The 23,719-nt window shown below is 38.1% G+C and overlaps 1 protein-coding gene across 2 annotated transcripts in view; it reads right to left on the reverse strand.

Moving 5' to 3' along the window:
* LOC309672808 (BEN domain-containing protein 5) overlaps positions 1 to 20,697 on the reverse strand; it is a gene marked incomplete at both ends in the record, with an annotated part of 984,871 nt that extends 964,174 nt beyond the window's left edge. For both annotated transcript variants that reach the window (XM_082484407.1, XM_082484406.1), the window contains 2 exons: positions 3,450 to 3,568; positions 20,651 to 20,697. In XM_082484407.1, the coding sequence (XP_082340533.1) occupies positions 3,450 to 3,568; positions 20,651 to 20,697 (166 nt within the window). The remainder of the gene's footprint in view (positions 1 to 3,449; positions 3,569 to 20,650) is intronic.
* Between the last annotated feature and the right edge of the window lie 3,022 nt (positions 20,698 to 23,719).

The raw sequence follows: 23,719 nt of genomic DNA on the forward strand, positions 1-23,719 counted from the left end.
TCAGGACAGCTTTTCAATTGTATTTTTTATGATTTTTTGAAAGCAAGGCACTTCAAAATAGCAAACTGGACACTGGTTTTCAGACTACATAAAAACACACCTCTGTCTCAAACAAATTCATACTTGTCAACGCTATTTAATACAATAATGATACCCATTACAAAAATGAAAGCATATTAAATAGCATTTCTTCCATATGTGCTAATCTTTTTCCTCCTTTCTACAAGTTTAATACGCTTTCTCTGTTCTGAAGGGTATTTACTTTCATTTATGCAATATAAAATCACACTCATTGAAAAATAGGTCTAGAACGGAACCTTCAGTTCTATCAACCAGATCTTTCAAGAACATACAGAAGACAGCCAAAGAGAGAAAAGCCACTTATGGAATCACAGTTAACACAACTTCTGTTTTGAAAGCAAATCATCAACAAATACTCCATGGGTACCACTGTCCAGCCAGTTTTGCCCCATCCTAACATACCTTCATTGAGACCAAGATCCTTCGCACTGAAAATCTTATATAAACAAATGGCAAAAGTTCTACAAAAGTTACATTAGATAGAGGGTTATAATCACTGTATAGTATAACTATTGCGGTTTTTAATTGCATTGTGCTTATTTTTAAAAATTTAATAAATCCTGACAAAACTTTAACTGTAAAGAACCTTTAATCTTTCTTAAGTATGAGGGATCTTAGATTTCAGTGACATATTCATGTTTACTTACAACATCATCATAACAGACAAAGCACAAGTCAGAAAAATCTATAAATCATATCCTAAAAGCCTATTTCCTTCAGGTATATCTAGGTCGATAAGATAACACTAACTTGAAACCATTAAAAATTCATGTGACTTGTTTTCATAAAATCACAGCATCATAGAATGGTTTGGGTTGGAAGGGACCACCTAGTCCCTTCTTTCTAGTTCCCTAGTTGGAAGATCATCTAGTCCATCCCCCTTGCTATGGGTAGGGACATCTTTCGCTAGATCAGGTTGCTCAAAGCGTCATCCAGCCTGACCTTGAACACTTCCTATGATGGGGCATCTGCAATTTCTCTAGGCAACCTGTGCCAGTGTCTCACCACCCTCATTGTAAAAAATTTCTTCCTTACATCTAATCTAAATCTACCCTCTTTCAGTTTAAAACCATTGGGCCTTGTCCCATTCCTACAGGCCTTGGTAAAAAGTCTTTCTCCATCTTTCTTATAAGCCCCTTTTATATACTGAAAGGCTGCAATAAGGTCTGCCCAAAACCTTCTCTTATCTGGGCTGAACAACCCCACTTCTCTCAGCCTTTCTTCATAGGAGAGGTGTTCCAGCCCTCTAACCACTTTCATGGCCCTCCTTTGGACCACCCTAGCAGGTCCACGTATTTCTTGCAGTGGGGACCCCAGAGCTGGATGCAGTACTCCAGCCAGGATCATTTTTATAATCTGTTCTTTGAAAAAGGCAACTACAACGGTATATTACCAATTTTAAGGTGGTACTCAAAGAGCATCAATACAATACTGTATAAATGTTGTACACTACTGTTTGCATAATAAGAGGGGATAGATTTTAGCATTATTAGATATTTTATGAAATTGTTATCACAGAATTTTCAGAGTTGGAAGGGACCTCTAGAGATCATCTAGTCCAACTCCCCTGCTAAAGCAGGATTGCCCAGAGCACATTACTCAGGACTGCATCCAGGCGGGTCTTGGAAAATCTCCAGAGAAGGGGACTCCACAACCTCCCTGGGCAGCCTGTGCCAGTGCTCTGTCACCCTCACCGTAAAGAAGTTTTTCCGTGTATTTGAACGGAACTTCCTGTGTTCTGTGTTATTAATCAGGGAATTTGGTTTGACCAGTTAAGGTGCTCTAAGCAATTACTTGGCTGACATATAAGAAAAGATAAAGTGAATTTACGTACAAAGTGTACACAATATTATTATCATTTTTACTAATACATTACATCAGAAAGTAAATGAAGGCATTAATTTTATTCATATTTGCGTTTTGGAGGTGTCTGAATATGCAAAGCAACATCACAGCCTCATCATGCTACAATGTAAATAAACACAGTATTTCAAATAGCATCTGCCACTATCACATGCTATTATTGTCAAAGTATATAAAGATTGAACATTACCTTTGAACTGAATAAGTGTTTTAATTTAAAAATATAATTAATTCTATTGTTCAAAAACTGGAATTAAAGCATCATGCAATGATTCACATTACTTCACAAATAATTTGATGGCTGCTACTGATCCTTTTCATTGCAGAGCAGCTTTACACAATAAATTTCTCAGCTTGGCCAACTGATTAATTTCATAAGCCATTTTCTGATACAAAAATTCATAAAACCACATATACTATGAAATAGCATCCAGAGTATTTTTAAAAATACATAACTATTGTCTGAACCCTCAGAGACATACCTTAAAAATAAGATACTCTTTATTATTCACTTCATCATTTACACCTTTTACCTAATGCAATCAAAGGATTTAAATAACTTAATTTAATATTTATCCAGGAACTGGCAGCCAGTATTCTACCCTGAGGGACATAACTCTCCATAAAAAGCTGAGTTTACAAGACATTGTAGCAGTTTTGGCATTACCAGCACCTCTCACATAAACCATGCTGAAAACTATAGTTGATCCTGCCAAATGCCTTTTGTACATATGGTGTTTAACAGTGCTCTGTAGGTCTGTAAGCCAATAATAATAGATTTAAACTAAAAATCTGCAGACACATATAGAAGTAACACAAAAATTTAAACAATGCAACATATTCATATATATTTATTTATTTACCTACTTACTCCACATGCATATAAACATACATGATTAAAAATACTCTTTAAATTAATATGCTAACCATAACTCTTGGAAAAATAATTTCTCTTTCAATTTGCAGCACCTTCCTAATGTTTAATTCTGCCTCTATTGACCTCAGAGGCAGAGCTTCCATTAACCACAAAAGTATAGAATTAGGCCACAAGAAACACCAAGAAATATATTTAGAGACAGCACATACATGTTTGTAATATCTTCTAACTATGCAAGGATGGGCTTGGCACTTTATGAGGTTAACTACCCCAATCAACTTCCAAACTGCATTTTAAAATAACATATTTTAAATACTACGTCTTTGATTAGTGGTCTACAAATACTGTATATAATAACAGAATAAAATCCAGTTATGTATCTACATGTGGTAAGAGATGGACCTGATGAAATGTACATTGTAGGCAATAACAAACTACATAACCCTTCTTTACATTCGAAAAGTCTGATTTTATGTCATAATTTGACTGAAGTGAATCAGTGAGTTAAGCAGTATTTAATGCAAGTCTTCTTTATAATTAATATACTTTTTATAAAGATGAGTGCTATAATTAAGGGCATTAATATATTGACAACTTCGTAACTTAAAAAAATGCTAAAAATGCTTACCACTTTCAAAACAGGCATCAAATATAAGATGTCCTTTTTTGAGCTGTCCACAATAACCAGCTGGGAGAACAGTGTACTTGCTCACATTCCCTGCTATGATATCATCACTTCCTATGGCACTACCTGTTGCAGTAAAATAAAAAAAAAAAAAAAAAAAAAAAGCATGAGCATAAAACAAAAAACTATTAAAAACAGTAGAAGGATATTCCCCCATGTTTTTCTACATAACATGAAATTTGCACCATTTAACATATGCACCAGTAAATGAACTTTCAAAGTTTATTTATGAATTCTTCTTTTCAAAGTTTATTTAAGAATTTGGATAGAATGATGGCATTATACATGAAAGCTTCTCTACATAACAAACCACACAGCCTTGTTTCTTGCCCATGCATGTCCTGTGGCTGAACACTCTTGTATGCAATAGTCTGATGTTCAGCTAGATCCACTTATTTTGACTGGAGCTCTCTAAAACATATATTCTGCATGGATTCCTCAGAATTGAACTCTTCAGCAGCATCTTCCTTTATCATAATCCTCAGCAGCATCTTCCTCACTATGGTCATTAATGGGATCTTTTTCCTCTATCCCGCTGCCTATTTTCATGCATCTTAAATGAACTTAGAGCCTTTGAGACTGTGAAGTCCCACTCACATTTGAAATTTGAAAAGTATTAGAAGGAAGAGATATACACCCATGGAAGCACAAGATTATCTGAGCCTTGCTTGCTAGGAAACAAAACTCAGAAAAAGAACTTAAATAAAGTAAAAAAGTTTTAAAATGTGGGGTTTATTTCATAATAAAATATATGAGGACATAAATTTTCTATATAGCGTATGATTTTTGCCAAAATGTATTGATAGTGTATATATTAAAAGCTTTGTCCTTCCAGGCAAATTATACTGTCTTACAAATCGCAGTATGCTAAAAAAAAGTTTCCAAATAGAGAAGAACACAGTGATTTTTTTCATCTGAGAAATGTAAAAGAAAGTTAATATTTGTATATTATGTTATACATTAATATTATAATACAGTGAAGGAAATACACAATAATATAACTAGCTGTTCATTCTTCTGACATTGGCTCAGCATTTTCTTCACTATTTACTGTTTGGAGAACAAATATTTAAAAATGGAAAAACTATTTTCTGTGTTACAGAAAACTAGAAGAAAAGTCTATGTCTTCAAGTGCAGAAGACATGTGATGGAATAATGGGATGATAATATCTTATTTCACTCTGATAAATAGGGCTACTAAGGCTTCTAGAAATAGACTTTTGGTCTGTACTGATTTTTTGACATTTAAATGGGTTACGGGGGATGATAAATGTGACATAAAGCTCAATTTGTTTTATTTTTATATTGAAAACTATTTCACACGAATGTTACAAGCAATTCATATTGGCTCTGAATGATGAAAACAGCTTATTAATTAAAACTGACCTTTCCATACATAAATGTATTCCGCCTCTTGAGGCAAAACACCTTTGCTGAGGTAACAAATTACGTATTAGTGACACCACAGTTAAAGGGTCTGTCAGGCTTTCTATTATATATCCATATTTTCAGAGGTATATAAATCCCAGATTAAAAAATATGTATATCCAGGTCAACACTCATCATATAAATCCCCAGTCTTCCCAGGGAAGAAATTTGAAACTTACTCTCTTTGAGAGGTACTAAAAGAGAATAAAGAGAATTTAGACCTTTTCTTACTTTATCATAATCCAAAAAGTTAGATATTAAATAATGCATGCTATTATTCCTAGCAAAATTATTATTTGCAACCTCAAGGTTATTTGTTTTAGACTGAATAATTACCCACAGATAGCAATTTGAGGCATATACATTGTTTTCTTTAAATGTAAAATTGCTACGTATGATATTTTTAGCTAGACATTTTTTACCAGCATGCTGATACAATTTGTTTAAAGGCTGGTAAGACCAAAGGCAAATTTAGACCTGGATGGGCCATCTGCGTATCTGTATGGCCATGACTGTATCAATTAATAGAATTCATCCTTATATATCATGCAACCTGTAATTCAAAACAGCAGCCCCGGGAAAATCATATCCTCAGTTTCAGTTCAATGTCACTTTGATTAAGAGCCCCCATATACCTGTCACAGGTATTTGTTAATCGTTTGTAATCCAACACATGGAATCAAGGATAGAAAGGAAAAGTCGGGGAACACCTGCAGTTCTCCACCAAGAATGCATGAGCTGCCAGGGACCAAACTGAAAGAATGGAGGCAGGGAGTCAACTGAGTAGAGCAGTAAAAAGACTGACCTTGTCCTGGTAAATGCTCAGTTGTGAGTCTCAGCTAAAAGTAATAGGCTTCTTGTTATTCTTAAGAGATAGCTGGGACACGCTGCTTAGATAAAGATGAAGTAACTAGAAAAGATTAAGTTCATAATACTGCCACCATAAGACAGTGTAGGAAACGCAAGCAGAAGACAGAGCTACATCTCCCATTCCACCTAACTGACAAATCAGAATATCTGCCAATGGAGTCTTTACATAATGCAGAAGGAAGCTGTCAAGTAACTGTGTCCTAGCAAAAAGTTTCCATCTGCTCCTCCTGGCCTAATGTAGCCATTCCAGAATGAGAATAAAATCATCAAATAGCCTATAATTCATAGCCATTTAATAATATTAATCTCTCCTTGCATGTTCTTTATTACACGGTACTTTGAATATTCAGAATGTGCTGTTGTTATATTTTGAGGTGTATTATCTTCAGTTAATCTCTAAACATGCAAAACTGCAGTCTTTGAACTTGACATTATTATGTAGCACAACAGCATTATGTCCCTTCCGGCACGTTCTTCTTGGGTGATAAAGAAAACGACAGACTACTGGGCAAAAAAGAGCCTGCATTGCTGTATTACTAGATTATAAAACATGGTTTCACGCTTGTCCCTTCAGCAGATGCAGAGAGTGTTGCTGAGAATACATTACCATCTTCAGATGGAGAGAACTGTTATACTGTGCCTTAAGTCCTGTGGCCAATAAGGAGATACTGTCCTCACAAGTGGAGAGCCCTAAGTAGATTTTCCTGACTGAAGGCAAAGATGTATGACAGAACCTTGTAGGGAAGGGAAACAGTACTTCAATCTGAAACAAACCAAAAGGGAAAGAAGAGAATTACCTGAAGTACATCCTGCACATTACACTTAATGGGATCAGATTCTCCTTTGAAAAAAGGTTAGATAAGACAAGCAAAGGCAAAAGTAACTTAGTAAAGACATTTTCTCAGACTGTAGGTCTTATTTTGTTACTTATTTTTCTTCTGGGTTGTAAGGCATAGCTATTTTATTCTAATTCTTCATAGCTTAAACTCCTGGAGTCTCCAGCAAATGCCCAGGATTTATATTTACTGCAGTATTAAACTTTAATGGTAATTTTCTATCAGGTATAAAATCTGTAGGTGTCTGAAATCTCTGTAACTAAGCGAGATTTTAAAATAAAACCTGAACAGAGTCTTCTGTTATCTGCATTCATCACTATTGTCATCATGGATATATTTCACAGCAAACTAATGAAAAAGAATATAAACAGTTACCGGGGACTGGGATTCTTAGGAGGAAGAGTTTGGAAACTTCCAGAGCTTCTTGCTATTCTTAAGTTCAAAGGGCAAAGTCAGGAGCTTTTCATTTAGGCAAAGATTAAAGCAGTACTTGCTACAACAAACATCATGCAAATTTAGGTAGATTTTCTTTAAAAACCGCAGTTTCTAGAGGAAGCTACCTCTTTAGCAAATAATAGTTACTCTTCGAATTGGGTAAACAAGGAGTCCAGCTTCCAGCTGTGACAAACTTCAGAATGCAGGGAGTTACCAGCCAGCAGCTACCCTCATGCTACATTAGGTAGGAGAGCACAGCTGCATTAAAACAGACAGAAAAATATAGAGAGAATTTGCCTGGAAAACCTGCACCATTCTTATAATCAAACTTATTGCCTAACAAGGATAGCCAATTAGAAAGGTAAGGTAACACAAACAGATACAGTAACTGCAAGTGAACTTTGTAAAAGTCTGTCTATAAATGTTACAAATGTCATCAATACACTTCTCATTCTGTTATGGGTTCCTTATTTTAGAACAAAATTAGGATACATTTTGATACTGAAAATTTCTACAGTGTAAAGATCTAATAGTCAAACTCCCATCATCCAGGGGCCAAGACAAGTTTCAAGGTATCCTAGCAAAGAGTTTCATCAGCCTTGAGCAGTACTGTTACTGCAAACCCATACAAAGAAGGTGAAACTGAACTCTTGGTACAGTTTGCAATAAACAAAAATTCATTCAGATGACCAACGGCAACTCCTATTAGCTCCTAAATATAACAAGTCTCTGCATGAATATTGCTCAACTCACATAACACTTGTTGAGGGTATGCCAATAACAGTGTGTTCTCCACCAATCAGAAAACTGCAAACAGTGTAATTTTAGCAGAATTCTTTTATATCTGCATTTGTAGAAATCTATAGTCTTAATAGTTTATTATGTTCTCCTGTCCTTTGATATTTGTTTTTTATATAAAACTTTTCTATCATTGTCCCTAGGCTTCAGCAACACTGATATTCAGGAAGACTTGTTATTTCTGCTATCAGCTCTGAATGCTCTATGGCTATTCTAAAAGTCCTACAGGCAGCAGCAGGCAAGAACTTGGAATGCCAGCTCTGCTAGCTTAAAAAATGCTAAGAAAAAGAAGAAAACACCACTGTCATTTTGATCTTCACAGCCACGTATCCTGCAGCAAGGACTGGGTATGACCCCAAGAATCTAAACGTACTGCAGAGAATGCTGTCAGTCCGAAATGTATTTAACTCACAGTCACCATGATCTGAAAAGAAATGGAAGAAATTATGTTAAGACTACAAATCCCATGGTTTAGGAGAATACCCGATGTGGCACCAACCACACCTGCTGCCTCACATTCAGGTACTGTGCCCATACTGTCACCATTACCTATTTCAAAGGTCAAGCAGAACTAGGAAAAGATGGAGGAATAAAAAGTACATAAGGTGTTTAGCCCAAAATCAAGCCATCAGCTTACTGGCTGATCAAGTATGAAAAGAGGATGAGAAATCTCCACTGCTAGGTCCATTAAAAAAACAAAAAAAAAAACCACAAAAACAAACAAACAAAAAAAAACCCTAGATCCAGATAGAGAAACAATTATCAATCCAAGGTCAATTATAGGTCCCTTCCAAAATCTAGTGAAGAACACTGAGCTCAAGACAAAATCTGGCAGACAAATAGTGCTCTGATTCCTCACTCCCAGTGGCTTGTATTGTCCTATGAGTCTAGAGGAAAAAAAAAAGTCAACCCATGTTGACTTGTATTTGTTTTATATGTAATATTTATTTCCAATCTTTAAGATAAAACCATAACTTCAAGCTTTACTTCAAGAATATTTATTTATTATCTCAATGTGGGCTATCAACTAGGTTATACCTTCTTGTCAGAGGCAAATGGAATGGAAAGTTTTGTATCCCTTCAGTGAAAGCCAAAATGTCCAAGAAGGTATGAACAGTTTTTCCTCATGGGAATAAAAAAAAGCAATTAGTGCTTTGAACTCCATAAGCAAGACAAAAATAATATCCATTACTCTTTTTACTGTATTTACAATTTCTAACCTATCCACTAAAACACTCATCACCAGAAATGAAAAAAAAAAAAAAAACTAAAAAAAATAGTAGTGCCAAATATGTTAACTGAAAATATGCTTATTTAAAAACATTGTAAGAATCACTGAATTTCATCTGATATACAGATTTATTCTTTAACAAGTATCTGGCATCTTGATAATATCAAAGATATCACATGATGCAACTGTTGCTATAGTAGCAATACTTCTTTAAACAAAAAACAGATCAAAAAAAGCATAAAACATATAAATTGTAAACAAAAATACAATTCATCACATACATCCCCAACTAGCAGAGAAAGGAGTAAATAATAGCTACTGAGCTCAGCTAGTCCTCAGAGCTGCATCTGCATCCTTCCTGGGAGATAAGAGATGGCTCGGAGAATTAGGTCTGCTCACAAATAATAGGAGATGCTGAAACGCTAGTTGAAGAGTGCATAGGAATTAAAGTTCTAGGTCAGCAAAAGGTTTTTTGGGGGTGTTCCTACCAAGCAAGAGGAAATTCTGTGTCTAGGGACTCTGACGCAGCAAAAGAACTGAAGAGTTAAAGCAGATCTCTTGTGTGGTAAAACAAAACTTCAATGGGTAAAACTTTCTTTCATAGGGTCCCACATGTTTTTGAAATCTGTAAGCAACTGATTTCACAAAGACAAGGAGCACGTGTAACCTGCGAAAAACACCAAGTCAAAACAGGCAGACAATTGAAGGGTTTGGAATTGTAGTTGGTAGAAAATGCCAGGTAAGAGCAAAAGCTCATGATACTACCCACAAAAATGGAAAAAGTCGTTAGTGGTTGAAGTCACTCATTAATATTTACTGGCACTATCCCAATATTCTGGAAATATTTCCCATGCTGCCTAATCTTGAAACAAATCACCTTTTATACACCTGGTTTTGTGTTATATGTGGGGGAGGATGCAGAAAGTTGGAGGAAATGAAGGGAAAAGTTCATGGATATATACTATGTATATATCCATATATACGTAGGTATGCTAGGTATATATCCATGTTTCAACAGCTGTATGAAGCACTGATTTAACAAAAGCATGATATCTACTTAAACTTTCACGTATATTAATTAGACACATGTATATACTATATATTTTCAAAAACCTTTCTTTGACAAAGTTTTTAAATGCAGAATGATTACCTGCAAAATGCTTACTAAAAGATATTTCTGAACAACCTCAAGAAATAGCACCAGTCAAAGGATATTGATTCAGCTATAGTTGGTGCAAACCAAAGTTTAATTTCCATGTATAATACTTCAAGTTTCATACAGAAGGTATGAAACAGATGGACTTAATCCATGCTTACACTGATAAAGCAACAGAGATCTGGTTTACAGACTACATTGACCATTTCCCTGCTATGCAGCAAAATCGTATTTTATTGCAAAACTGTTTTCAGTATTAGAACATTAATTCCTCCAAGGCTTTTTGTTTCCCTTTATCCACACTGTATATTCCAGCAAAAATAGCTTTTCTGATTTAAGAGCACAAGACGTGATTAACCCACAGTCAAATTATGATATCCTAACCAGGAGTGAGCACTATGCAAATCAGGTGGCCTTTATACTACAAGAACAGCATAATTAAAATTGGTTTACTGACAGCATAACTGAAAGAAGTCACAACAAAATAAATTTCTAAATTAAAAATAACTCACATTGAGGCAAGCTAACTGCAACTGAAATACCTGATACATACACAGCAACCAATGCAATGACCCTGACCCACGACTATGTATCCTTCAACAACTAACAAAGTTGAAATCTCTTTAAGTTAACAACTTTGTGCGTCTCTTCTTTAGGACCAATTGATTCTCAGCTGGGAAACTGAAAATGACTCAATAATTATTCCTGGTACAACAGAGAAGTAGATTTATTTCAGCTTTCTCAAAAGGCCAAGGCCTTAATCGTCCTAGGTTTCATACTCCTCAATCCTGACTCACGGTCAAAATGCTTTCCCACAAAAGGCATCTCCTAGAAGTACCAAGTATGAAGTACAACGGAAGTCTTTCAAGAGTATTAGCAAGATCAAGTAAGGTACATGTAAACAGTGTTTTTTTCTGTTTACCAAAAATTAATCCTTTTATGTCAAATTCCTAGCACTTTTAATATCTTAATGCGTTTGCAGATTGACCAGGGACCTTCCAGACCTGTATTTAAAGAGATGTCTATGCCATATTTTGGAAGACATAAACTTACCTGCTGTGATCGCAGCAAGCCCAAAGCATCCAGCTATAGTTGGGCTGCTGCACCTGAGCTATTTAGCTATATCGTGGACATTATTTCCAGTTCAGCACTGAGGTAATACAGCTGTGCCTTCTAATTTGAATCAGGCTTTTAGCTCATTCTCAGGTATTCTTCAAAAGCAGTAAGCCTGGTGAGCCTCAACACAGGCCAGCTGTGGTACTACACCATACCCACTATTTAAAGGTATTTTGTTTTTTCAATTTCTAAAGTGTGACTTTGTAAATTTGTTGTGGGTGCACCTGTCCAAAGAAAAAGATGTATTTGATTATCACTGAGTAAGTTTAGTATTCACGAGACTTGAATTCAATCCCTGACTCAATCACTAACATCTTTTGCTGGTAATGAATCATGGAAAAGTAAGCTTTCCATGAGGGCTCCACAGAGCACAAAATCCTGTGGGGAAACACAGCAGCAGTTTTGCATAGCACCATCTTGCTCTTCAAGACCCTGTACTTCACAAATGATTGGAAGACACTGGTAACTGCACACTGCTACAACTGCTTGGGCTATCGTTAGGAGTGTGATAAGTGAAAACTGGACAACGTAAGTTCACTGACAATTTCCATCCTGTGTATTACACATCATAATTCATGGATCCGTCTTTGGGTTGAACTTCTAACTTTCCTTGGCTCTTGAATATGTGTAATTCAAAGATACAGGTTTACCCTTGCTTCCTATTTACTTGTTGTTTAGAGGTAGGCATGTCTTCTGTCAGTCAGTTTAAGTCAACAGTAGATTCAGACACAGTTAATTTCTTCACTTTGGAGTTAAAATCTTCTTGACTGCTACATATTTCAAATAATTTGGGGATTTTAGTACTACTTCTGGAATAATTCGTTCCCTGAGGTTGCTGAAATCAATTACACTATTAATTACTGCCATAATTATAATTACTCATTGAAAAAACTCCTTGAACTTCTTAGCTGAGAAAATCATCTTTCCCCCTACTTTCCAAAACAGTCCATTCCAAAAAGTAGTATTTTAAGCCACTGAGAATTTCTTCCACCCAAGCATTGCCCTCTCACATTGTTGAATTTACTCTTTAGTTGAGAAACACTTTAACATAATATAGTATTTCATGTCAAATAATTAAATCATTGCAGTGTTTTATTTTATTCACAAAGTGTAAGTACTGTATAGCGAAAGTTTTAAATATTGTTCCAGAATTCCCGTTTTCTAACATAAAAATGTCAGCAAAGCAAACTTGACCTATTAACATTCTTGCATCAGCAACGTAACAACAGGAATTTAACTACAGCGAACACTACTAATGCACCACATTCAGCAGTTTTTTAACTAAGCAAATGTTCAGTTGATACAATATTTATAGGAGTATGAAATGCATGCAAAGTATTTCAAATATTCAGAGCACAAGCCAAACTTCTACCTACAAGAAGGTTTACATACAGAAAGTTCTGAGATCAAATTACTGATTATTTGTACTGCTTAGAAATAAAATAACCAGCAGATATACTGGTATTCTGTGTAGCTACAAAACATCTGTTATTCTGCAATACTACAGACCTCAGGTATAGGCAAGTAGTACAGAGGCAAGTTTATCTCACAATCCTACTTTACATTGACAGTTCCCCTGAAATAATGCCACTGCCTTTGGATTTGTATAGGTTATTTGAGGAATTTTTCACTAATCAAGTGTATCATACTATCTCATCTGCATTATATATGCATGAAAACATGACAGTCACTTGACAGGTGTTAGCCAGCTCTAAAGTTTACTGTAATTGCACAGTAACTTTGCTGCTTATTGCAAATCAAAACACATCAGTAGACCTGTAATGAATCCAGCTGGGCTTTCTTTGGAATGGATTCCTGCTGCTCTGCTCTGGTGATTCACGGGAACTGACGTTCCACTTGCTTTTGTGGAGACTGAAATTTTACACATCTTTCAAGATGGTTATGAAACAATATGTAAAAGCAAGATCTTACCAGTTTTCACTTGCGATTGTGAGATCCACTGCTAAGTAAATAGCTCTATAAATTAGTATGTAAATGAAATACAGTTAGATGGCTTATTTATTTAATAATAATAATTAAAGACAACTACTTTCTTTTCCCACCCCTGTTTCTACACTTGATTTTTGCCACAATGAATCTACAAAATTATCCAGTTAACCATACTGAGAAAACAGGGACACATATGTATATTAGAAAACATATGTATCAGACTGCATACATTCTACTCTCTCACCTTAATACATTACTTATCCTAAACCAGAACCAACCATGAAAACACTTTACTATACACATATCTACATCAGACTCAATGCCAAACAGTTGCAGGATCATGGCCCTAGATTTAAGACTAAAGTTCAGATCTCTAAATTTGCATAGCCTGTGACAAAATGAGACTGAAGTCATTATTATTATTTCAGTAGAGAAGAGTTTTCTGAACCATTCCGACATACAAATAGTAAGACTACTTAAAAAAAAAAAAAAAAACAAACAAAAAAAAACAAACCCAACATTTAAATATCCAAGGATAAAAAGTATAGCACTTCTTAAATGACAGGCTTGGCCTCTGTGGCAATGTCAAGAAAATTATGAGTTGTGGGGACAATGTGACAGGGAATCGGGGATGTGGGACACATAGATGTGCACCCATAACCAACTCTTGATTACTTGTAAATTGGTTTACCTCTATTGTAGATTAACTGCAGACACAGCTTGGGCCTGGAAGAACTTATTATCTCAGGTACAATGCAATCTAAACATGGCAATTCTATATCAAGGCTTTGCTTGCCAACTGCTTTTGGGGAATACTTGAAAAATCTGAGCCGGTTTCTATAGAATCACACGGTTCTGGAAAAGGGCAGCACAATTAATTCTCCAGAAACAAGACTGATGTAGCACGATGCATATATCTAGGTGGGCCTGCTGGAACCAGTCTGCATCCAGCAGCACCACTGCTGAGCAGAGGCAGCACTGCTGGATCTGAGTGACATCAGCAGCAAATATCTGTACCAAACTCCTCTTCGTGTCCTGTAGCACCTCATTTATCCAGGGGTTGGTGTTTTCTGTTATCAGGGTATCCTAGCTCTTTATTAAAAAAAAAAAAACAAAAAAAACCAAAAACCAAAAAAACTATACAGTCATTTCAGTCCATTGCTTTTGTCCCTAAACAGGTGTTGCTGGAGGAAAGAGGAACAGGACGAAGCAAAATCTCTGTGTAGACAAGTTGTCCATTTCTTCTGTGGAAGATGACAGCTATTGTTATTAGCTGTCCCATTTGAAAAGCAGGCTGGTGCTGCAGATCTAAGTTTCCCAGCCCTGTTAGTGGCCCCATGTGGAGATCAGGGCAGTTACATTTTAACACAGGAAGCTGACTTTAAAAATTATTTTAATGAGCTTTATATCTATAAAGCTCAACTTCAAAAAACAGAAAGGCTATGTAGGCCATATAATGCATTCTGAGGTTGATCTGTCTTTTTGCATGAGACTTCTGCCTACTAAATACAGTGACAGCAACACTAAAGAAACTTGTAGAAACTTCTGTTTCACAAATTTCAGCATAAAACCTATTAAAATTCTCAATATGTCTCATTTTACTTTTTACACATTCAAAAACCTCCTCTCACAAGCGCTAATAATTAATAGGGTGCTTTGAACTTCACTGAAAGAAAAAACGTTGGGAGGCTTGAGGTAAGTAACTTTCAAAAGCTTTGATTATTTGTCAAAGAAAAAAACGTTTGAAATATGGCTAGGAAATGGTAAACCATTAAGAAGTGGCAACTGGAATACCCAACACATTCCTGTTTCTTTCTTTTTCTGAAATTATATCTTCTGGCTGTATAAAGCCTCCATTAGTATTTCTCACGTCTCCTTATATGGCAAATTATGTAATAGAAATATGATCAAAGCTGTAAGTACCAAAAATATATTAGCAGCTCTTCTTCAGTGAATTCTTCTAGTGGGGATTGTTTCCATTAGATAACTGAAGAGGTATAAGAAGAGTATAATGATTATTATAATTTTTTTTTTTAGCAACCATAGGTAATTGCTATATATCACTTCAATGAACATTTCAACTTAAGCAGTAAAAACTGTAGTAGTTAATGGTCTTACCAAGTGTTTCAAATTTACTAACAAACCTTTCTCTAATATTCCCTGGATTTTGATCTGCTTAAGCTAAAATGTACCGATGCTATCAGTAAATCCTGGCAAATCTGTTTGTTGAGCAAAATGCGTTTAAGATTTGTTTACAAATACATCCTGCAGCATTTTATAAACAGCTGTAAATAGCTATTTATGGTGTGTGAACATCTGCAAGTTTGGGCCCAGTACCCTTATGGTTTTCCACTGACTTTTGAAATCTCTTCATGTTGACAGGAGGATATAGTGGGCAGATCTCTTTCAGCATGAAGACTGCAGTGTCTTTTCCCAAACACTGGAATTCAGCTATGTTTACCGGCTAGAAGTGTATAATAGAATATAAGCTATATTGTTTATATATACTTGAAAATTCAGAAATTATTTAAGAAAGAACAGTTAAATTGAAGAAATTAAATTTGCCTGGAAGACCAGAAGTACCACTGACATACAGTGTTATTTTAAAGACCAAGATTAAATAATATTGTTAAAGTAATTAGCAGATTTCTCCCATTTTAAATTTCCTCGTGATGAAGTCAGTGAATGACAACTTCCACATATCAAAAAGGCCTATATTGAAAGACAAATAAATTAGGTGGTCTTATTTAGTTTGGCTTTTTATTTAATAATTAAGGCCACATAAAAGAAAGCTCCTGATACTAAAATGTGTTCATACCACATGTGATTAAATATTTTTAAAAGAATAACTATTCTTTTTTGAAAGAATCATCAAAAGCTATCTTTCAAAATAGTCCAGCTCAACACTATCATATTAAAATCAATTAGGAAACACTGCAGAATTTACACAGCTATTCTATTGGGCTCTCCACATGCAGATCTCTGAAATAATGATCTCAACACTAAGTATTTAGAAATGTTAATTACTACACAACCTTTGAGTGGGGGTTCAGCATTCAGCAGTGGTTTGAAGCTCTCCTCCCTGAAGCCAGGCCAGCCTGGCTGTGAATGCTTTTGAAAATTCTAACCATTCTTAATATGAAATGTGACTTAACATCACTCTGCAAGGTATCTACCATGACATGTAAATAAACATGAAAAACTACACATTCACCTGGGAAATCTGTTTGTTCTGATAACAAGGATCTTTGGTCTAAAGACATACATTTATATCCTGTCCAGTACTGTGAGTAAATGCCTTTTTTTGCTTTCACTATGATTTCAGTGACAATGACTTGATGAAATATCAGAAATACTAATATCCACAAAATGACTAGCAACGGTGGAATAACACATATTAGAACTGTCAATCCAGGCTAATATTCAGCTGCCTCAGATAGAAAACTATTACAGAACTCGGAGATAACCTTCACCCTTTGATCATTCAGGCCTCTGGAAGCAAGTCTTTTGAAGGTAATACAGATGCCTAGAATAAGAGTTACCTGGGGAGAATGAGATAACTAGTGAAATTTTAGCTGAATTCATGTCTGAAAAGCTAAATACTTTCATCTGGTTCACAGGTCAAAAAATTAGCAAATACAGGCATTCTGTACTCACTTTGACCTACTCCTAAACCTTCCTTAGAGAAGTTAATAAGGTCCTCTTTGCTACAGAATTGGAAAAATAACATTGATCTGTTTCTTCAGAAACTTAACTAAACTGGCCGTCTTGCTGTATCCTGTATCTACCAAAGGTTTGAGACATCAAGGTCAGCTGAGCAGAACTGGAAGTCAAACCAAGAAGCTCCTGAAAGTAACGAACTAGACTGAATCACTTTCATTCTCTCACAGGCTTCATTTGTGAAGATTTAAGTTGCTTTTAATTTGGATTCCCAGCTTGAGACATAAAGGCTTCAGCCTGGAAACACAAACAGGAAAGCATACAAACTTACGGTTTATGCAGAAAACTGATTTGAGCAGTTCCAAGAAACCAGTTAGAACTAAGGAGCCAATTCCAATGGGAAAATGATTAATCCAGGGTAAAACAAGCTGATCTGCAGCACTCTAACCGAACATCAGAACAAAGAAACTATTGCAATGGATTAGACCAGATGTCTGCCTAGTCCAGAGAAGACAGCACCAGAATACGAACTCTGTAGTAGACAGATGTGAGATAATCTACCTTCCATATTAAGTCTCAATCTCATTTGAAACACACAGATTGGCTTAAACCATGATACAGAAAATAACACTGAACATAACAGTAAAATAAAAGCTGATGGTAGTCCCTCTTCTGAAGCACTTTGTGCAGTTCTGTGCCCTAATCTCCCTCCCTAAGAAAAAAAAAAAGTTTAAAAATTTGCAAAAACTACTACAGAAAAAAAAAATTCTACATTAAAAAGAACGGAAATATGAGAAGATTTGTATATATGGAAACAATAAGTATAATTACCAGTGTAAGAAAGATTAACAGATTTACTGTCCTGTAACAGAAGAATAAGGAGATACTAATAAAACTGAAATGAAAAATTCTTATGTTATAAAAAGGTATGTTTTCCACAAAGTATAATTCATACCCAAAACCTCATGACACAGTATACTTTCAAAACTAAGAGTTTAGAGGGGCCATAAGCATCTTAGATGTACATAATACAGTATCAGATAATATTTAGGAAGAAACTTAATTTTTAGAATCACCTTTCTGTAAGTGCACATTATGTTTTTTCTGAAATCTTTCCCTGACACTGACTCTTGTCAAACACAGGTTACCGAATTAAACCAGTAAAGAATGGTCCATAACAGTAATCTGTGCTGCTATAAAGCATGGATAAGTTCCCTTTAATTTCTCTGTAACTCAGTTAACTTCATCCCAGCTGAAACCATGACCTTCAGTTTTCTCATTTGAAAATTACAAATAACAATCAATATTTCAAGATGGGAAGATAAGACTTAGTTATTACTTGTGTTTTCTGATCCAGGAATAAAAACATGATGTTGCTGTACAAACAAAACTGCAAGTATAATAGAGTCATACTGGCTAAATCAATTAATACTAAGAAGTCAGGAAGCACCAAGAAAAAGAACATTCCCCAATTATGTTACGTATACATCAACAGTGTCAGTGACTTCCCACACTAAGGAGACAAACAGGTTCTTTAGGGAATCTGCCAAGTATCCCTAAAAAAAAATTGTCTGTCCCCTTAGTGTCAGATGACAGTCAGAAACCAAAGTTTAGGGGGAAAAAGGGGAAAAAAAAAAAAAAAAAAAAAAAAAAACCACAAACCACACCACCTTTTTTTTTTCCACAGCCTACTTTCCATGTCCTTTCTTAAAAATGGGTGAAGATCACAAGTTTGCATCCCAAGCCCCTCTGATCTCTGCAAGTTTTGGGTATTTTTCCTATTTTTGTGGTTCTTTGCATTTTTAATTCCTCATCTGGTTTCTCAAAAAAAGAACCACCTGCAAATTAAGACTTGCAAAATGGACAGACAGGCATTGCAAAACTTAAGCAGACATGTATCAGGAACATGCAGCTAAACGTGATTTCAGCACAAGCTGAAACACATTTATGAGAAAATCATTGATTAGTTAGCTGTAATGATTAGATGTGGAAAAAGTTCTGGACAAGGTTAAAAATAAAAAGCAAACACTGTAAGGCTGCAGATTTAAATAATATAGCAGAGAACACAATATAAGAGTAAGTTTACGCACTTATCTGGAAATAGTACAAAAGTTACATTATATGTTAAAGAAAGTTATGACAATAGCACAGGCATAGGTAGATGAAGTAGGTAGGAAAGCTGACAAAGTGCCACTGGAGTTCTGTTTCCTGTTTTACAGTGCAGTCAGAGATCAGCTGTGTTTAGTAGTGTTGCACAACAGTGGGTGAAAATAATCACCTGCCTCGTGGACAAGTTTAATGTACAATAAACTTTACAGTGTGGTTTCGGGTGTTTATAAACAGCGTGACTGAACACAAGGAATTCGAGAATCTTATGCCCAATCCATTTAGATGTAGCCTTTGTAGTATTGTTTCCCAGAGCACAACAGAATTTCAGATATTTATCACTTTTTTTTCACCTTAAATGGCCCAAAAATCTAAAACCAGTTCTATGGATAATGCATCTTCATTTAGAGTCACTTCTCACGCTAAAAAGCACATGCACAGCAGCTAACACAGCAGGCTAGGAAAATGAACTTTTGGTCCAGGAACCCAGATAATTTATGTATGATGCTGTGGGATATTAAATATTCCAAAAACCTGTCACTATCTTTGTTTCATCCTCCAAACATTAATATCTCTAATTTTCATAACTTATTTGGGGGGCTTTTGTTTTCACACGGGTTGGAAAAGACCTTAACTGTGTTTTGTTACGATAGGAAAGACCCCTGTACCTAGAGGATCCTTATCATTCATGAGGAAACACAAAACTTCAGTTTCACCGACAAACTTATCTTCCCATACACAGCCAGAGCCATTGGTAATACATCCTGAATAGGAAGAATACCATTTGGCACCTTCCTTAAAGAGAGCCTCACAGAACAAGGTATGCGAGATGTACAGTGTTCGGCATGCCGCCCCGCTGCAGCCTCCGGGTTCTTTACACCTCCCGGGACAAGTCAAGCAGCACCTGCAGGTCAACCCCCAACTTACCAACCTTGTGCTGCAGTTTCAATTCCAACCCCCTGTCTTCACATATTATTTATTTCATTCTAAGTAAAGCAGGCCGTGATTTCTTGTGTGAGGGGAACTCCTGTGCACCACCGTTTTGCTCTGCCTCTTCACCACCGCCACCTTTGTCGCCTGCGCGGGGAGGATGGCGCGCAGGGCAGGCGACCCCACCATCAGCTTCTTCATCTGCACTCCCGGGGCTCTCCCTCCCATTTCGTTTGCTGGGAGAGCAGGCCTCTCGCCCCCTCACCTTCCTCCCCACAACGGGGCAACTCTCCCCCCTCAGACAGGACTGGAGCGCCTGAGGGCTCTTCTCCCTCTCCCTGCCTGAAGGGGCACTCCCCACAACCACTTCTCCCCCGGGAAGATGCTCCTCATCCCCCAGGGGAAGGTGCCTTGCCCTCCTCCACAGCTCCCTGGGTAGGGGCCTCTGCCCCGGGGCCCCTTCTCCACCTCAGTGCCCTCGGCCAGGAGCCGCTTCCCTCCCTTTCCCCTGAGAGAAGGGCTCCGTCCCCTGCACTCCACTGCCAGGCGGGCCCCCTCTGCTGCCAGAAGCCCCTGGAGAAAGGGGGCTCTTCCCCTCTCCCCCCGCCCAGGCGACTGCGGCTGGCACTGACCCGTCTCTGCCGTCCTGCTCCTCTCCGCCATATTTGTTGTCATCCCCCCCACCACCCCCCCCTCACGGAGCGAGACGCTGCCTGGGCGTCGCCATGGCAACACACGTCACCGCCAGGGGAGTCCCGCGCCCCCCCCCCCCCGCCCCTCCCAGCCCGCGCGCCCGCAGGCCGCCATGGCGGCGCGGGGAGCGGAGGCGGCGGGAGTGCCGCGCTGACGGACGGCGCCCGGGTAAAACCTTCCCGGCGCCCCGGGGAGCCTGGCTGGGCCCGGAACGGGGCGGGGCGGGGCAGGGGACGCAGAGCTTTTCCTCCCGTTGTCGCCCAGACCGGCAGCCGCACCGGTGTTGGCGGGTGGGTGTGAACGGGGAGTCGGCGCTGCGTGAGGGGCGGGAACGGCCGTGCGTGAGGAGAGCCGCGCCGGCCGCCTGCCCCGCAGTGCCTCTCGCTGCCGGTGTTTACAAGCACTGCTCGCTCGGGGAAGGGCGGGCCTGTTACCGTCTCCCCGGTGACTGTCTCTACCTCGGCAATTACAGTAACAGGGCCCCGGAGGAGGGGGGCAGTAGCCGGGAGCCTGAGCCCCCAGCCGGGCCTCGCTCGGGAGGCCGGTCAGGCCCTGTGGTAGTCAGAGGGCTCCGAGGAGGAGATGCTCGATATGGAGGCGCACGTCCCACTCCACCTAGATCGGGGAGCGATTCCAGCCTTGCAACCCGGAGGGGAGTGGGATGCAGAGGGGCCTCTGTCACCCCAGTGCGAGGGGGAGTGCATCCTTCTCGCTCTGTTTTCCAGCCTCAGGCACTGAGGTGGAGCAGAGGCATTATGAGGAGGCACCCGTTGGGCAGAAATGGCAAGTTCATGTGTGTGTGACTACCCCACCCTGCCCAAAAACTCAGCAGGTGAGGCTGATCATGTGGCAGTTATGTCAAGTTTTTTGGTTTTGTTTTTTTTTTTATTATTATTTTTTTTTATTTTATTTTATTTTTATTTCTTAAGGCAGCCCAGTGGGGAGCTTCATTATGTGTGTGAGTGTTGCCCGTCTGTCTCCTCCCAGACCTAGCAGGTGAGCCTGACCATATGGCAAATATAGTGATGCTTCCTGGGGACGGGAGGGTTTCTGTGTGCGTTTGCAGGCCCACTGGGTGACACTCACCATGTGGCAAACACAGCAATGAAGTCTTCGGTGCAAAGGGGCTAATTATGTGTGTGTTTCCCAAGAGACCCAGCAGGTTGGGTCTGATCATGCGTGTCTCTCTAATGCAAGACTGAGACGAAGCTTCATTGTATATCCTCAACACAGAGAAACTCCAAGCTCTCAGAAGCAAGGCTAGCCATGGGACACGCAGTGTTGAAAGCACAAGCATCAAGGCCAGGAATCATGTATATTTGCATACATGGGCAGACATGGGGGTGAATGCACCCCAAACTGGGTGGCTGTTAAAACTCTGAAAGAGGGAGTATGTATGCAATGCTAAGCAATGGAAATGGGCAGGACTGTGTTTATGGCTGTGTACACACTTACATGTTTGCTTCCTTCTAGCTAGTAAATTAACGTAACCACTTCCTAGCGACCAATGACTGGTCAGTGGAACACTCCAAGCTTAAAAATCTAGGCAGGTAAAATTGCATCTTTCTCCATCTAAAGTTCTGTTCTTTAAACATCAGTTGTCCTCTTTGTCTTCCTATCTGCTATGTGCCTTTTCTGCTCTGGTTCCAATCCTCTTAACAGGACTCACAAAGATAATACCTGCAAGTTTTACACGCTTAGATTTTTCTGTAGGGTCTGTTGCTTCCTCTCTCCATGGCTTTTGTCGCCTTGTTCATCGTTCTTTCAGTTCATAGTTCTCTGGTTGCTTTTGCAGCATCAGTTTTTGTGGTTTCTCTTTCTTTTTCAGTGGCACTTAGGCCTCTTTCCTTCATCTACTTCTCTTCACTCTCAGTATCTTACTTTAGTATTATATAAGCTAATTTAATATTACTTTAATCACATTTCTCTGCCAGTGACTTGATTAAATACCTGTCTAAAGTGGTGTACCAAGGGGGCGTTGTGATGGGGTTAGAAGATACACCCTTACACAGAAGAATATTGGAGTGTGGATATTGTTCTTTGCTCAGCAAGGGCCATCTAGATCCAAGCTCTGGAAAATATTGCCTAGACTTTTCCCTCTGCAGCCTTCATAAACTATAGGTGGTCACTAGCATATTACAAAGGCTTATTTATCTTGCTGCTGACAGTGAACTACAGTATGTACACACACCCCACGCATCGTCTTCCTTATACTCTTTCTCCAGGCTAGCAGATTACCCAGGCCCTGTTCCTTGTGTGATAGTGGGCAAATGATCTTGGAAAATCCCTCTTGAGAATATGCCAGACATACTCTGATCTTTTTCTTCTGTCCATTCAGATCTCATGGCTGATTGTTTATATTAAATGTTCTTGTACATCTATTGAGAAACATCATCAGCACCAATTTGGGCTTAATATAGACAGAAACGTTCTCTCCTAGAATCTCTCTATGTATGTGCGTTACAGTACCTCCTACCTGTCTGTCCATCACAAAAGCCTAACCTGATTCCTTTTGCTCTCTACTGGTTTAATCTTTTATCAAGCTAGCTTTCACTTTCTCTCTGAAAAAAAGTGACCATATCTGTATCAGTAGCTAGGACACTTCTGCTTCTGGTCATCCTTTATTCTGCTACAACCCCTTTCTTTTAGGTTCCCTGCCATGTCCCTTCCCAGCCCTCCTTCAAATAATTTCTCATATTACTTACCTCTTCATTCCTTTATCTAAACTTTCCTTTTTCTTTTTTTCTTTTTAATTTTTTTAAGGCGTTAGTCAGTTCTGACCAAGTCTGCAGATCTCGTCTGGTTTCTTATCATGTCCCCATGTCCCCTTATTCCCTTTGTTCTACTTGCTATTCCAGCTTTCGTGTCCCCTCATCCATATTTCATTCCTATCTATTAATACTCATATAGCATTTTTCATCTGTAAATTTCTAAGAATTAAGTGCCTGTGAAGAAACCTTCCATATCAGTTCTTCAGATGACCTCTTTATTCACATTTCTCTGA

This window comes from Vanellus vanellus, assembly GCF_965231255.1.
Source record: "Vanellus vanellus genome assembly, chromosome: 5".
NCBI lineage: Eukaryota > Metazoa > Chordata > Aves > Charadriiformes > Charadriidae > Vanellus > Vanellus vanellus.